Below are 17,142 nucleotides of genomic sequence, written 5' to 3'. Positions count from 1 at the left end.
TACACGGGTTCTATTTGGGAACACAGAGCTGGCTTCCGGGTGTTGGCAAAATGAAGATCCTGTCGTACTGTGCAACTGTTTCCATTGCCAGCTTTAGAATCATCTTCAGGGAGGAAACTGAATCTGCCTGCAGTTTGTGTACGCTCATTAATGGAACCAGCTTTAGTTACTGTTTATAAGACGCTGTATACAACCCACCCTCGTTAGGTGTCCGTTGTCGCAGACCTCGGCACTACATGTGACCAGAGCCGTCTGGTTTGTAGTCAGCAGAACACACATTGCTTGGTGCTGAGCGATCTCGGTTAGCTACTGCCATGTTTTTAAACTGCTACTTTATCCTCACAGTTCTACAACTAAGAGAGCCTGTATTTCCGGGGCTGCTGTAGTCTACCCTGTGCCTTTGCTCAGGTCATAGATAGCTCCGAAGAGGAAGGACACTGTTTACTATTACAACAGCTTCTCACTTTAAGCCGGTGCTTCGTGTTTGACAAGCACATGCTGTACCCCTGAGCAGGGACCCTGGCTTCATCTGTAAGGTGACAGTGATAATTATGTTATTATTTATTCCCTGACTCCTTTATGAATTGTTACAAGGAGCAAATAAAAAGTGAGATACTAAAAATAGTAGATACATGATATTCTCACCCATTTTTGATGACTTGGTTTTGAATGTTATATTAGGATCCTAGGGGGAAAGATGAATATTCCCAATTTGCTTAATTGGGGAGTATCCTGGCTAACAGGAATATGTACTTAGGGACGAACAGAACAGTCATTAGAACCCAGGGAGCTGTGTTCCAATAGTCTCGAGTCAAACACTCAGTCTCAACAGGAAGAGAGCCAGCAGCCGAAGGACTAACAACCAGTCCCACCCCACTGCTCTGTTGCCACTGAGTACCCGGGCCGCAGAGATGGAGAGGTCCAGAGATGAGCTTCCTGGAGCATGAGCAGGGCAAGCCAAGGTGGGCATAGAGGGCATCTGCACATGTCCGCAAACCGTTAAGGCTGCTCTTAAGGCCTCTAACCCCACTGGCAGGCGCAGTAGGGATTTCCATGGGCAGCTGAATGCTTCAATAGCCTAGGGAACGAGATCCGGATCAGGCTGGGCTCGGTGTGTACACACCTCAGTCAAGCAGGCTGAGCCGAGCTCAAGGCCAGCCTGGCCTGCACGGAGAAACCCTGACTTGAAAAAAAGTCGACATCTGAACCAGAAACTTACCACATGTGCTTTTTACTTTGCTGATTGGTAGGAAAGATTTTTAACACTATAAATATTTCATAGGCTGCCACTCTAAGATTACAAAAACTCAAAGCCAATTTATTTGACCTTGGGTAGAACTGGCAGCCGAAAGCTGCTGCCTCCCTCGTTCCGCCTGGAAGATGCTGAGGAAGGCATGCTCGGAGCCACAGCGCTCGCAAAGCTCCATCTTCCCACCTGATGCCCATGCATGGTGACAGAACACGGGACCGGCTGGTACCGTTTGAGAAGGCCATGTATAAGGGTGTCAAACCTGGTCCTGAATCCTCAGACAAAGCCACGGCTTGCTTTTCCCTCTGCACCCCAGCTGCCTTTCTCCAGGGCAGAAGAGCTCTCTGGGCCTGCAGCACTCAGGTGGTCTCCCCACCAGGCAGTTCCTGGCAAAAGCAGGAGCTTTAATTCTACATTGTCAGTCTCCACTCCAGAGTGTACTTTGCTAGTGAAGGAGGGAGGTCTATGGAACTCAACGGGCAAAGGAAATGCACATCTTTTATGGCAAGGCCTTTCATGCTCTGAGCCTTTATTGACATTGTTCCACATAATGTACTTTGACAAAATTAGAAAATTGAAAAAATTTTTTATTTTACGTGTATGGGTGTTTTGCCTGTTATGTTCTATTCATATATCATGTGTGCCTGGTGCCAAGGAGATCAGAAGAGGGTGCTGGATTCTGAGATGGGTGTGAGCTGCCATGTGGTTGGTGGGAATTGAACCTGGGTCCTTCGGAAGAGCAGCCCATGCTTAACCATTGAGCCATCTCTCCAGCTCCCGAGTCAGTCACTTTGCATTCTGCCCGAGGCTGAAGGACTCCATCTGAACAGCAAGCGCCATTTATAAAATGTCCTCCTTAGAAACAGAAGAGGGCTCCCACCTGCCCTCCTTCAGACCATCTGGACAGGACGAGCTGTATGGGAAACAGTAAAGGTCCTGCTGGACAGCCATGAGCAGCCCTGGGGCTCCCCGGGGGCCCCCAAGCCGAGGAGAGAAGGCCACACTGGGAATGTTGGCCTTGGAGGTCGGGCATGGAGAAGGTATGGTTCTGAGCAGCCGGGCATCATGGAGGCTCCAGATTCTTGTGTAGCAGTCTTGGCCCACTAAGAAAGAGGAAAAGTAACAGCAGGTTAAAGAGGAAAGAATGTATGCGTAGACACTGCTCCTCGCCACCTCTCAGGGCCAAGCGACTACTAAGCCCCTGGTGCAGTACCTCTTGACCTGTGTTTTGCCACCCCATTTGGGTTGCCTTTCCCTGGGGTCGCCTAAGACCATCAGAAAACACAGATATTTACACTTCAATCCATAACAGTAGCAAAAACAGTTACTAAATAACAATGGAAATACTTTTAAGAGCATGAGTTGGTCTGTTGCTCCAGATCCCTAACCAACTGTACGTGTTCGAAATGGTAAGGATGCCCTGGCTGGCTGGGAGGAAGCAGTGGCTCGGCTCGGCCAGCACCCGCTTGTGGGTAGAGGGTTTTCTTAGGTGGGACCCAGCCCACTGATCTAGATGCCAGGCAGCTGGGTTCTTTTTGATGAAAAATACTACCAGGAAGACCTTCCAACTTTGTCATACCCAACAGAGCAGATGACAGCTACTTCTAGTTCAAGTTGAAGTTCCAAGGACACCTAAGTTATAACAATATAGCTTGGGACACCATGGGTTATGGTGGCCCAGATGCTAGATCTGTGTGGGCTTTTAGCAGTTAGACTTCAGACCACTCGGTGACTCTGGGGCTGCAGTGCTGCTGTGGCAGAAATGTACTTGGCTGGCTGTTGCAGCTGGGCAGACACTGTCTGCCTCTTAGCAAGGCTTGCCCACCCTGTGTCTACCATCCAGCATGGGAAACTGCTGAGACCAAGGCTCGGGTAATATCATTCTAGGAACAAGGCCAGTGCTGGTGCTGATGAAGATGGTAAGTACATCAAGAAAAGTCCCAGCCCAGTGCTGCTTAGCTCCCACGAATTTTAATGGAATGGGTGAGCACTGTCTATAGGAACATTAGCACACGAGGCTTCTGGAAGACTGAGAACATGTTCCTTATGTAGAAACCCTGAATTGGGGTTGTAGCCTACAAATAACTATAACTTGTAGTCAGTTTAACTCCTTCAGGGCTGAGTAGCCAGATAGCTGCTGCTCCTTGGTAGATCACGGCTATGTTAAAAGGCCAGGATCCAAGCACTTTAGAATCCTTAATTTCTCAGCATCTAAGTGAGCTTTTAGGCAAGATGGTGTCTGATGGAATCCTGTGATTCAAAGAGGCCCAATGTCCAACTCTGTCCCTAACTGCCTATTTCTGGGGTGCTGCCTGCCACTGACCTGCTGACAGAGGGCTAGCTGTTGATATCTCAGTGGTCCATAATTCCCTTTATTTACCCCTTTTCCCTCTGCTGTTTAAGATGTGAGAGCCCTTATGGGTAGCACTTGACGGATGGGAACTCCCAATCCCTACACACCTGCCACCAGGATTCCTTCCTCCTCGTGCATATGCAGTGGCAGGTAGGCGTACTCATTCACGTGACCTTCATACTGTCTCACACATTTAGTGGCCCTCAGGTCCCACAGCTTGATCTGTAGGCAGAAGCACAGAGGGTTTCTTGGGAAGAGTCTAGCAGGCACACAGCAACGACCAGGTATGCAGGCGAAGGGTGACCTGATCTCAGTGGCCTAGACGGAGGCCTCCGACTCCTGCCCATCAGAAACGCAGAACAGAGGCCCTCCGCACTTCTATCCAGGCAAGGTTAAGCTCATGGAGCGGCAAAGGATAGTCTGGGTCTTGGTACATCTGTGTGCCATGACCTGCACCCTGCTATCCTGAGGCCTGAGGTCAGTATTCCCTACCTTTCCAGCCATGTCTGACACCATCAGGTACTGCTCCTCCTTGAAGACCTGCACAGAGGTCACTGCTGAGTCATGGAAGATTTGAGTAGCCTTCCAGCCCTTGGCTTGACTTGGAGAACGCAGGTCAATGGCAAAGATCTCCCCAGAACGACAGCCATTAAACAGCAAAGGAGTCTGTGGAGAGGGGAACAGTGCCCAGTTTTTACTACCTGGCCATAAGGAAGGGCATGCCTTGGCATTAGGGCTCAGTGGAGTTAGAAGAGAGACTGACTTTTTGTTGTTGTTTTGAGATGAGGGTTTCTCTGTGTAACAGCCCTGGCTGGCCACAGAACTCAAGAGATCTGCCTACCTCTACCTCCTGAGTGTTGGGATTAAAGGTAGACCCGGTGCCTCCTCCAGTGTCACTTGTGGTGAGCCTATAGGTGCCTGGAGGTTAGATCATGGTCCCCTTAGGCTTCTTTTCTAAGGCCTAAGTAATGTCTCCCTGTGTCCACAATGGCTCTGGTGAGATCTGAGGTGATGGACTGATGGGAGAGCAGACAGCTCAGTTAAATGTGTGGTTTTATTACAGATGGATGAAGGGCTGAATGGTCAGTTCTGCTCCTGCCCAACACAGGTCAGTGACCCCCTCCTGCAATTCTTTTAAAGAAAGATAGCATTTTCTATAGCTAAGTCCTTGAAATACAGTAACGAAGACAATGCCATTTCCCATCTGACCTGTCAGTTCTGTGAGACTGCTTAAGAGCTATGAGTCAGTATCAGAGCTGCAGGATGGACTGCTAGGCAGGCACTCTACTCGAGAGCTGCAGCCATAGTCCCCACTTAGAATTTCACAAATGATCTGTCCCGACTCGTGCAATATCCAAGGCCTGCTAACAGCTGTCGGGAGACAGTTCCCCATCAGCTCAGACCTGCTCTCTTGGAGCTTAGGAATCCTTCTGGGCTGCTGGCCCACACCTTTAACCTCAGAATTCAAGGGTAGCCTGACCTCCATAAAGAGTTCCAATCATGGTTACATAGTGAGACTGTTTCAAGAAAACCAAAGTAAAACAAACCCACCAACCAACAGCAACCACAAACCCAAACAAACCAACAGAGTAGCCCGCTGACCCCTCCCATGCTTTTCCTCATAAGAGGCGCTGGCCCAGATGGTACAGCAGGGAAATCCAGTTTCACTCCCGTAAATGTTCCACTGTAAGGAACATTCTAATTAGCCCCAATCCAACTAACCTTGACTGCAAACTGCTGGGCCAAGACGTCACTGTTGGTCCAATATGACTGCCGGTGTCCTGTCACCACGTTGGTCAACAGGACCCTCCGAGACAAACCTGGTGGAGACAAACATCCCTGAGGGATGCTGGCAGTCTGGGGAAGAGGAACTGCATGGGGTCTTCAGGTCTCTGGAGCTCTGGACCCGACACCCAGGGAGGTGGCTTACCTGTACTGAAGCAGTTATTTGCCTGGACGTTCAAGGACCAGGCACAGGACCAGGCCCCGGGGATCCGGAAACTACACAGCATGCCAGGCTGGTCGGTACCTGCTAAGAGAAACAAAGTAAAACACGGCTGCCTTCTAGGCCTAGGGACACCTCTCCATGATACCAGGTTAGCAATCACAGATCTAGGATAGCACTGGGAACGCAGCTCAGACCCCAGCCATGAGTTAGGTGTTTCCCAGAGTTCATATTTACTACAGTCACCCCCCAAGTCATATGCTGATGTATTTCTGTGACAAAGCCTTTGGAAAGTGACTAGGATTTGATGAGGTCATGCAGATGGAGTTCCAAAGTAGGAATGAAGGGTTTACAACAGAAAGATGTCAGTAATAATGGGTTCACTCCCCCCCACCCCCCTTGAACTCTTGGACCAAGACTTCCGTTTCCTTATCTGTACAGTGCGTGCCCCACAAGATGTTGGGCAGTGAGATGCCAAAAGGCTAAATGTTCACAGTTTCACCTACTTCCACAAGGAACCTGCTGGGTCTCTGCTTGAGACAGAGGTCAAGCAATGTGCTTGGACGTGGGAATGCAGTAGCTATGCTTTGGGCCTGCTCTGCCTGGAGCCTGCACTCTTGGAGCTGACCCCACCCGGCAGATGCCATCTCTGAGAGTCTGAAGACAGCATGCGGAAGTCTGTCCGCAGGGGCAGAGTGCTGCCAGCCAGCGTGCCTATCACACGAGGGCTGAATCAATGCCTCTGAATGATGGCTACCAGCAGCTCAGGCCAGCGTCTTAATGTCTTGCTAGTCATGTGCACTTTTGCTCTAGCTGCTGACACGGCCTCAAAGGGTTTAAAAAAGCTGCAGCTAAAATGCAGCATTCCTGGGGTAGACTTTGACAGTTTCTCCTCAGTGTTGTCCATTCTGCCTAATGTGTGGAACAGCGGCCAACCCAGCTTCTGGTACCCACATTCCTAAGGCCCCCCACAGAGACAGAGGACACATCCTCAAGCATTTTTTTCCCCCAAAGCTAAGGAAAGGCCTCCGTACCTTGGTGACTGCTGACAAACAGTGATGCTGGGAGCAAGGTGGCACAGCCTGGCGTCTCTGCAAGGCCCATGAGGCACAGCCTGGAAGGAAATCTGCTAAGGATAGTGAGGTACAGACAGGGCCATCCTCTGGGAGAAGGATGCTATCAGTATCCTTCAGGAAGTTATAAAACGCCAAGTAGGGCAGAGAATCCTGTCCAGATGTGACACTTTTTACACTTTCCACACTCGGTTTCTGTTTCTTCGGGAACAAAATGTCACAGACACCATAAAAAGCTCTTAGTCCCATGCAATCTGCTTCCCGTCTTCTACTCAAGAACTGGGCTTCTCGGGGTGAAGTGAGGCAGGTAAGGCCATGGTGTAACATGCCCACATGTGTACTTGCCTGTGCACACGATGAACTAAGTCTCAAGTCCAACCAGCTAAGAGATTGAACCCATGACGAGTGTCATGAACGTATGTGTGTGAAACAAATTTCACACAGCGAGCACAGGCGCCGTCACAGTGAGCTACTGCAGTCCTAGAGAAGCCCTGCGAGCTCTGAGTGCACAGAGACCAGTGTGTTCCACAACCACAGGGCCTAAGATCTAGTCTTGTGCTTGGGGTCAAAAGACCTCCTTCCCTTCATGGCCTTCTGTTTCCCTAACTGCAGCTTCCTCCCTCCACCTCACAGTGGGTACCTTCTTAGGGATGTGCTAATCCTTTCTACTTTATTCCCTTGCCAAAACAAACCCCATGGCAGGGATGCTGGGTCTGTCTGGTGACCCATGAGCATATATCAGCGGTAGAACAGGTGGACCCTGGGGCCAGACTTCTAGGGCCCAACGCTATCCCTAGCCACTATACTTCAAGTCCCAGATGTCTGATGCATCATCCTAGAAACAGTCACCTCTGTACTTCGGTTCCTTATGGAGACTCCCTGTTGTGGACCCAGGTGTGGTCTTTCCCTAAAAGGTGAGACACCCCTCTCTGCCACCTCCACAGATAGCATGGCTGTCTACTGAACCATTTCGTCTGCGGAAGGATACAGAATGTGGGAGTCCAAGTGATTGAGCGAGGCCCAGCACACAGAGTTCACCTGTGGGGAGCAGGAGAGAGAGACTAGGGTGACTGCTGACCACAGAGAACAACGGCAAAATGGTTTCCTAGAAGACGGCTGGAAGGGACCGCAGAGATGGTTCAGCACGCGCTGCGTTTACGGAGGACCTGAGTTTGGGTCCCAGCACCGTGAGCACTAACTCCCTCTTCTGGACACATAGACATATGTGCACACACGCATACACACCCCTTAAAATTAAAGAGAAAAAAAAGGAAGGAAGAAGGAGAAAAGGGAGAGAGAAAGAAAGGACAGACTTGTAGAGGCACAAACTCATGACGCCTCCACTCCCTGCAATGCCGAGACCAAACGCAAAGCTCTGAACATGCTAGGCAAACACTCTACCACTAACTCACCCTTAATCTGACGTGATTTCCTTCTTCAGGTTTTGCTCTTAAAATGGGCTGCAAGGAGCATCCTGAGGATGGTGGAGCTCCCTGTGCAGATCTCTTAGGTCTTGAGGGGAATGGGAAGGAGTAAACTCCAGGCTTCAGTTCTTGCACATCAGCATGGGTCCCAAGCTAAGTTATCTGTCAACAGTCCCCTCCCCCAAGCTAGACCTGTATTCTCTTATTTTTTTTTTTAAAGATTTATTTATTTATTATATCAAAGTATGCTGTAGCTGTCTTCAGACACACCAGAAGAGGGCATCAGATCCAGATCTCATTACAGATGGTTGTGAGCCACCATGTGGTTGCTGGGAATTGAACTCAGGCCCTCTGGAAGAGCAGTCAGTGCCTTTAACCACTGAGCCATCTCTCCAGCCCTTTGGTTGTTTTTTCAAGACTTATTTATTTGTATCCTCTATTTTCACAGGACCAGGAAACAAACCTAACTTTTAACCAAAGGTGTCCTGTGTCTTGCTTCACCCTTTAGGGTTTTCTTTCTTTCCTTCCTTTCTCCACCTCCTCTGAGACAGAAAAAGGTACAGCTAGACTCACCTTGTAGCACAGGCTAGCCTTCAGTCAACAGCGACCCTCCAGTCTCAGCTTTCTGTGTGCTGAGTGAGATCACAGCTACCGCATTGGGCTCCCCATGCCATTTTTACCAGTGTCTCGCTGTGGTTTATGTCTTAGTGAACAGGAAGTCACTGCCTTAGACGCAACATAAAGGCTACGGGATGGGGTTGGGGATTTAGCTCAGTGGTAGAGTGCTTGCCTAGCAAGCGCAAGGCCCTAGGTTTGGTCCCCAGCTCAAAAAAAAAAAAAAAAAAAAAAAAGGCTACGGGATGGAGTACCTGACATTTTGGGATGCCCAGCGAAGGACCCCATCTAGGCTGTGATGGCTGTATTCCAGGAACCACGCCCCTCCAGATCAGTTCTGATCCTTCAGAAAAGAATCTCGCATGGCCACTGAAAGCACCCTGCCTTGAGCTCACCCCAACCACCTAAACTTCTCTTCAGATGTTACGGCTCTCTGGGACTTGCTCATCCTGTGGCCTCTCAGGAATTAGCAAACCATCTGTCCCTTGGAAAGTGAGATGGATCCTTCAGTCTTCACCAAGCCGTTTTCCCTTTCCCTCTCTGAATTCAGCCAACTACAGCAGTGGCCTAGGTCCAAAGGCAAGAGCTAGAGGGTGGAGACAGGACCTACCTTCCTGTTGGTAAAGTACAGGTTCTCATGCATGTGCACCTCGAACGTGGGGGCCTTCAGACCCTGCAGGCTGATGATGCCGTACTTGGAGCCTCCGATTTTGACGTCATTCACCGTGAAGAGGCGGTCACTGGTAGTGTCTGCCTGGAGGGAAACAGGCTGCAGGTGATCTCTCATGTGGGCTGCCTAAGCTCCTCTCCATGAAGGAGTAAGGCAGGGACCCACCTTAGCTCCCGCTCAGTGACTACACTCCAGCAAAGTGATCTCCCAGAGTCTGCCCTGCCATCTCTGAGGCACTGAAAAGATGGCAAAATGAGGGCCTGACCAGGAAGTCTGGTGACCTTAGTGACCACCTCAGAAACAAGTCTGGGAGGACCATACCATGTGGCCACCATAAAACCCACAAAGAGCTCTGAGTCCTAGACAGCTACATAGTGAGACCCTGCCTCATTTAATTTAAATATACAACAAAGGACCGACCTGTAATCCCAACACTCAGGAAGCTAATTATGGCAGGGGAAGTGATTGTGAGCCAGCCTGAAGTAGAGTCTCCTTGTCTTAAAAAGCCCGTTAAGTTTCCTCTGATAAAAGTCTAGACAGACAAGACACACTCGTGAAATTCCTCCTACAGTCTTGAAGAGTTATGTGCCTGGATGTACCCACCAATGATGGGAATCAAGTGGGTCAAGACGCCTTCCCAGTCCTCTGGCTGGCTCTGGGTACTACCCAGCTGGTCACACGGGATGCTGGGTCACAGGACGGCTGCTCTACCACAGGCACATGGCTAGGGGAGGAGCTCAAGGGGACCCATGGCAGCAAAGTGCCTGCTGTCCCGTCACCAGGCCCTCAGGAGGGCTGAGCAGCAGAGACTGGGGACTGACCCCAATACTTCTTTCTGCTGGACCAGGAGGCCTCAACACTGGCCTCAAGGGTCACTCTGTACTTTAGCCTCCCATCTTCCCAACCGATCACTGCTTCCATGGTCTCGTCTCAGCCTCCAAGGCTTTCCCTTGGCCTCCAGGAAGGATGACAAGCGCTCAGGGGGCCCATGGAAGAGGGAGGGTACGCTCTGGCTCCTTAACAATGCATTCCGGACCCTAGACTCTGGTAGTTGGATTGATTTCCACTCCAGGTCTCAGTGAATACAGAGACTTTCCACTTCCTACAAATGGTGTGATGGAGGTACGAATGGCCCTGCCACTGAAGTCAGGGACATTGAACGAAGGAACCCACCATGCTGCAGCTGATGGCACCTGGATCCTGCCCACACTGTGCACAGCCGGAGAGAAGACACTGTTTGTCGTATGTGGCCAGACCCAGGTTTATTTCACAGGATGGGACTGAAGGGTGAGTGATGGACACCCACACCCACACACACCCACACATACCCAACAAAACCCCACCAAACCAAAAGGAAGACATCTTTTTTTTTCCCCCACGTAATCGGCATCTTGTTAGCCAGGCTTAGTGAACACAACACCAAGCCAGAAATGGCAGGCACAGACACCGACAGACACATCTCACTCACCAGGATGAAGTTAAAGCGGTCACTCGCCAGAGCAGAAGGGTCTGAGCTCTGAATCTCTACCTTTTTCCTCTCCATGCAGGCCACCCGAAGCTCGTGGGAGAGACTGGACAGGGAGACAGAAACGGGAGGGCATGGACACCACGGCCAGACACCTGAGTGCCATGCAGGTGTGTCTGTCACCTGTTCCCACCAGCTGTGGGGAGATGGCTCGAGTTCAGAAGCTCAAGGCCAGTCTGGACCACATGAGCAAGGTCCTGTTTCAACCATAAAAAAAAGCAAGACAGCTGGGGTCCTGCCTTTCCTACAAATGCCCACCTCCACAGTAGTTTTCATATGTAACACTACGGACAACTGACTGGCTGGGTAGCCCTTCCCCAGTCAAGAGTTAGGCTAGAGCGGTTTCTCCAGTCACCCAGTACATTCTCTTGGGATGGAGAAAATGGGCCCCAGACACGATCAGGTTGCCGAAGGGCACACAGTGGATGAGAAGAGCCCAGATGTGCAGCCACTACCTTCCTGCCCCTTTCCTCTTCCCAGGACAGCTTCCTCCGCTCCAGGTCAAGCAGAGACTTCTCCCCTCCCGGGAGAGATGCTGGAGGCTGTATGCTAGCTACCTCTGCTGGCTGCTGGCCTTTCCTGAGGTAGGCACTAGTTAACCTCCTGTGCATGAGGGGAAGCAGAGGGTAGGGGGCTGGGATCAGGGGCTGGAGTCAGACAGATCCTGTTTCTGGTTTTTACCTGGAGTGAGTCATTCTGCCCTGAACTTCGATTTCCTCTTTAGAGAACAGGAGGGGCTGTCTCTCAGCCAGCCTTAAACTTAACTGGATTTCCCCACCACTGCCTCTCTGCATATGGTTCTCGCTGCCTACTTCCCAGCTCTGTCTCCCTTCAACCCATCTTACTAGACCTAGTTAGAATTATAGCAGGCGTCACAAAGGTAACGTATACATTGGAAATGCTAGGAACTGAATCGGGCATGTGAGGAAGTACAACTCCACTGGACTGCTGGCTTTTAACCCCAAGTCCGTGCCCCCCTTTGTCCGCCCCCCCCCCCGCCCTTTAAAGATTTATTTATTTTATTTATATGAGTGCACCGTAGCTGTTTTCAGACTCCAGAAGAGGGCATGCTTAGCTGCCCCAGGGAAGGCTCCGTGGGTGTGGCTTTTTGCATAATAAAGGGCTGGCAGCTTAGAGCTGAGGCTTAAAGACCTGTACAGCAGACAATCAGGCAGATAGAAGACAGAAGGTAAGAGTGAGCTGGGAAGCTGGCAGTGCAAACCACATGTAGAGAGGCAGAGGTGAAGTTCTAAGTTCGAGGCTAGCTGAGAGACATTCCCAGCAAGAGGCCAACTGTCTTAGCTTATGTAGATGTCTCTGTGTCTTCATTAAACTTCAAGCAAGATTCCCAAAAGCCCCCCTCCCCCCAGTACCCCCAGCTATGAAGACTGCTCACAGAATAAATAGCACAAGGTCTCTCCGCACTAGATTCGTAAACTACAGAGATAAGGACAGGAAAGAACATCCGAGATAAAATAAGATTATTTTACCGGCAATAACTGGAGAAGTTGAGAAAACCCAGCTGATTTTTCCGTAGGATGGACGATGCATTAAATCCCACTCTGGCAATTTTCTAAGTTCATAAATTAAAAAAAAAAAAAAAAAAAGAAAAGAAAAAAGATTCAGTGAAGGTAGCCATGCTGGCTTAAATCTGGAATTCTAGCATTGGGGAGGCGGGGAGGGGATACTGAACACTGGTTCAAAGCCATCCTTGGACACAGTGCTTTCCAGACTAGCTTTGGTTATGAGATACCTTGCCAAAAAGCAAAAACGAACAAACAACAAAAATATATTTGTTGTAGTTTGGGTAACAGAAGTAGGTATTTAATTCCACAGGACATGATGAGGGACACGGGTATTAATGATCAGAAATTTGATCAGTGAAATTTGATGGTGTCCTCTGAAAGTTTCCCCTCATGGGCAGTAAGAAAAACCCAGCACAAGGCAGTCTGGGGTCCAGCCAGTCTGCCCCACCTCTTGTTTGCTTATAGGCAATAGGCTGTGTATACAGCGTGAGACCAGATGCCAGGGTCAGCAGACAGAAAAGGAAGTGGGAAATGGGGCCTCTCGCCTGGTCTTTTCTCTATCGTTTCCATGCCAGGGAGACTCTGACAGCACAGTCTGACATATGTGAGTGTCACAGGGCATCTGACGGGCAGCCTGCTTTCAGCAGTAGATGGGTGCTGTGGGTGTAGTGGGCACTGGGTAGCCAAGGGTAGCCCACCTTTTTCTGCTTGTCCTCTTGCTGCAGCAGCTGCAGCCTCCTGCTCTCCATCTCCTTGAGCTGGATGCCCTCCTTCGTGAGGGGGTTGCAGTTGTTATGACCCGGGAGCAAACGGAAGTATCGGTTCTTCTCAGGGTCAAAGTAAAAACCTGGAAGGTCTGTAGGACAAAATAGTAAACTGACCAAATAAAAAAACCAAAACAACAATAACAAAAACAACAACAACAACAACAAAAACAGATCCACCTAATGAGAATACAGAGTCAGTGTCTCTTCTACTGGCGAAGTGACAGTCATGGTCACCACTGAGGTCCAGACTGGGGAGGCCATCTGCCCCAGAATCACTCCTGACACCGTCTCCTTCAGTCAGTGGATCAATTTGTTTCTAGAATTCCCTCAAGTCAAAAATGGGCTCTTGACTCCCCAGCAAGCGAACAGACAGAGCCCTGGCTGAGGACTGGCAGCCAGGACAGGGTCACTACCTGGTTTGAGGGGCCCTGCCCGCCTCACCACCTACCTGGCACTGAAGACTCTCCAGCTCTGCTGGACGAGGTTGATGGGCACTCAACATCATGGTGGCCGGAATCTTGCGAGCTCTGAGACGCCCCTGAGGTGTACCTGGTGACACACATGGCAATAGGGGTGTGTGTGCACATGGGGGCCAAGGGACAATACTGGGCATCAATCTTTTTAGGCAGGACCTCTCATGGGCCTGGAACTCACAGAGCAGACTAGGCCTGCTGGTGAACCCCAGGGTTCTGTTTGCCTCTGTCCTCCCAGCATTGGGGATCACAAGCACATGACCCCACACCTGGCTTTCAAACAAACCAAGCCACCTCCCCAGTGCCAGCTCTCATTCATTCTGACAGAAGGTCCTACTTAGCAGATGTGCAGCCTTGACCTGACCTTTGTGATTTGGGGAGCACCAAAACAAAGGCCGGCCTCCTTTCCTTCTCTTCCTCTTCTCCTTCCTCCTCCCTTACTAAGAGGACACGAGTCACAAGAAGTCCTTATCTTCTCACTTCTGCATTTGCATTCCTTGAGATCTTTTGGAATTCCCCAGGACGAAAAGGAACCCAGAGCTCTTTGCCAGTGAGATCGTTACCAGCTGGGCTCTCTGTCCGCTTGCCCTTTACAAAGCCAGGTGAGGTCCATTATTTACTGGCTTCAGCCGCAGAAGGCTCATATTTTATCTGGCCAGACAACCTTACAGATGGAGAAACCTCGGCGAACAGAGGTAATTTCCTCAGTAATATTGGGGTGGAGCCATGGCTGACACTGGCTGTGTAAAGCCACCGTGGCCGCTGTGGCAATTAGACTGGAATGCAGGGTGGGAATGTCTCTCCTCACACATAATAAAAGGAAGTCTGCAAAGCTAGGCTGAAGGAGGCAAGGAACAGCCCAAATCCCACCAACACCGATGCTATGCACAGGGGTGGGAAAATTATTTCTCTCCCTTTCCGCCCAGAGCTTTCTGAGGCGGCCTGGCCCGTCTGTATCAGCAGGAGGATGGATTAAGAGTCATGACTCTTTCTCTCCAAGGACTGCTGCTCCATTCTTTCCACACAGAGCCCAAAAGGTGGCTGTGCCCAACAGGTTTCCAAGCCACTCTGCCAAAACTGTGCTTGGGCTCTTGCACAGATCACATCTCACTACCCATTATGGCTTGTGGGAAGGCCTGAGGCCCAAAAAATATCCATGACTTTCCTAACAAAACATACCAACACTGGGCAGGGTGCTGACCTTCCTACAGTAGGGGTCAAACTGGAGATTTACACCCCGTGAGATGCTGGGTGCTCAAGGCTACAGGGGTTGGGCAGCTTATTAAGGGTTTTTATACAGTCAAGCAAGAGGCTGACAAGACAGAGCAAGATGGGACAGAACGAGACAGGAAAGTAGGCCTCCCCGGGTCACAGCTGTTCTCTCTCCCTCCCATCGTCTCTGAAGGATTTGTACTGTTTGTGTTAATTTAATCTGGAGAAGTACCTTGATATTTGAAATCATGACCCTGTATTTGGAAATTTAAAAAATTAAATGCATATGGGTGTGGGCAAGCATGCATGGGTGGAGGTCAACTTGAGGGAGACTGTTCTTCCCTTCCACAGTGGCAGCATGACTTTGCACCACTGAGTCATCTTGTCATCTTGCAACCCCCAAATTTATCTATTTTAAGAGGAGGGCTGGGCTGGCCAGGCAGCTAAGTAGGTACAGATGTTTGTGGCCAAGCCTGATGACCTGAGGTTAACCCCTGGGACTCACATGGTAAAGAAAAGAACTGATTCACTCACGCGCGCGCGCGCACACACACACACACACACACACACACACACACACACACACACACACACACACACACACACACGGGACTGACATGTGGAAGAATCTGACACTGGCACGTGTGTTGTAGAGACAGAGAGAGCAACTTGTGAACCTGAAAGCTACATGAAGACTTCCTCCTGTTAGGAGTCCTCACTGAAGCCCGGTGGAGAATGGGGTGAGGGGGTGGGAGGCTCCTATTCTGAGATAAGAATGGTTTTACTTCATAATATGATGGTTAATAGCATATTAGAGCAGGATAAAAGACCTACACTGGAGACTGTACATATAGTCTAAGATGGGTGGGCACACGGTACCCACTGCTCTATTACTCATGTACTTTTGTGTATATTAAGGTTCCATATGCCCAATGGTGGTGTCACTACGAGTTTGAGGCCGGTCTGATCTACATAGTGAGTACCAGGAAAGTCAGAGCTATGTGGAGAGAGAGCCCCTCAATACAATACCCCCTCTCAGTCTCATAGTTCACACACACACACATATATATGTATATATATACATATATGTATACATATATAAAATGTAAATGTTACATGCTATATATATTATATATATTTGCATAAACAACATATGTTAGATATATATTTATGTAAGTCTTTTTCCAGGACTTATACTAGATAATAGCCCCAGAAAGCCTCTCCCAAGTTTCCAAAATGGAAAAGCAGGTCTTCAGTTGTCAACACAATCTACCAGTAACTATGGCTGACACTAGTCAGAAGCCAGTCACTGTGAAGCAAAGAGTGATCTCACTTCCTGGAGCAGGGCTGATGGCAGGCAACATGTCAAGCTTTCGAGCCTACTGGCCTCACTGCCGACTGGTACATGTGTGAGCACTGTATGGGACAATGCCGGAACAGAACTGAGCAAAGCTGGCCCTCAAAACGTACCTCTCACTGGAATCGCACTGCCTGAGGGCAGGGCTACGGTGGTGGCTTCGCCCACGTCTTCTCCTACTCTTCCAGATGTTCTTATCCATTTCTGTTCCTAGGAGAGAAAAACACAGAACACCAGATACCCTGGCTGTGTGCTCTCCCATTTGACTGGCAGCTCTACCATGCTTGCAGTGGTCACTGCCGAGGCTACCACCCACACCTTTGTCTGCTTCCAGTACTTTCCCAATGTCCCCTCCTACCATTGACAGACAGTGCAATTCTCTGTCCTAGAGAAGTGACCAGGCAGGAATAACTTGTCCGGCATCTTTTCCACAAATACTCTTGTGAATTCTTACTCTTGTCTCAGAGAAATAAACATCCGTCTCTGTGCCTTTCCAAGACACACCACCCCGCCCCAGATGTCCACCTCATCCTTCCTCGGGGACACCACAGATGTCTAGTTACGTTTAATGCTCCCTCTCCTCTGTTGGAAAGCACACCAGTGGCTTCACTTGCAGGTCTCCCCCTGGGATCCAAAGGTGCAGAAGCATCCCAGCGAGTGATCTACATACCAATTCAATGTCTTCACATCCCACAACCCCAGCATTCTGCCCAAACATCCTCCCTGGAGTAGCAACTAATGATCCACACTTTCCAAAGTCGGGGCCTGGGGGTAGGGGATGTCGCATTCAGTTCCCACTCCTGAACTTAGCTTTGAATGGCCAAATGCACACTTGGAAGATTCAGGCAGTGAGGTCACCAAGTGAAGGCCAGCCTAGGCTGCCTAGCCTTTCAAAAGAGCCCAACAAAGAGCCGAGAGAAGGCTCAGCAGTTAAGAGAGCATGCACTGCTCCT

General features: G+C 49.9%; 1 protein-coding gene across 3 annotated transcripts; it reads right to left on the bottom strand.

Annotated features, from left to right (window-relative positions):
* Positions 1 to 1,746: 1,746 nt before the first annotated feature.
* Positions 1,747 to 16,423, bottom strand: Dcaf4 (DDB1 and CUL4 associated factor 4). Of its 3 annotated transcripts, none has more exons than XM_032908092.1 (13): positions 16,303 to 16,423; positions 13,596 to 13,696; positions 13,079 to 13,236; positions 12,345 to 12,427; positions 10,798 to 10,900; positions 9,270 to 9,413; positions 7,609 to 7,658; positions 6,582 to 6,661; positions 5,533 to 5,634; positions 5,325 to 5,422; positions 4,095 to 4,268; positions 3,710 to 3,824; positions 1,747 to 2,352 (listed from the first exon to the last, which is right to left on the bottom strand). In XM_032908092.1, the coding sequence occupies exons 1-13, from the start codon at positions 16,389 to 16,391 to the stop codon at positions 2,090 to 2,092; spliced, it is 1,560 nt and encodes a 519-aa protein (XP_032763983.1). In that variant the 5' UTR covers positions 16,392 to 16,423; the 3' UTR covers positions 1,747 to 2,089. The 3 variants fall into 3 exon arrangements, with proteins under 3 accessions (XP_032763983.1, XP_032763984.1, XP_032763985.1); XM_032908093.1 differs by having other exon boundaries at positions 5,533 to 5,631; XM_032908094.1 differs by lacking the exons at positions 12,345 to 12,427; positions 13,079 to 13,236; positions 13,596 to 13,696; positions 16,303 to 16,423 and having other exon boundaries at positions 9,270 to 9,409; positions 10,798 to 10,888.
* Between the last annotated feature and the right edge of the window lie 719 nt (positions 16,424 to 17,142).

Source organism: Rattus rattus, chromosome 7 (genome assembly GCF_011064425.1).
Source record: "Rattus rattus isolate New Zealand chromosome 7, Rrattus_CSIRO_v1, whole genome shotgun sequence".
Taxonomy (NCBI): Eukaryota; Metazoa; Chordata; class Mammalia; order Rodentia; family Muridae; genus Rattus; species Rattus rattus.
The sequence above is the reverse complement of the archived record's forward strand: the minus strand, read 5'-3'. Positions and strand labels throughout refer to the sequence as shown.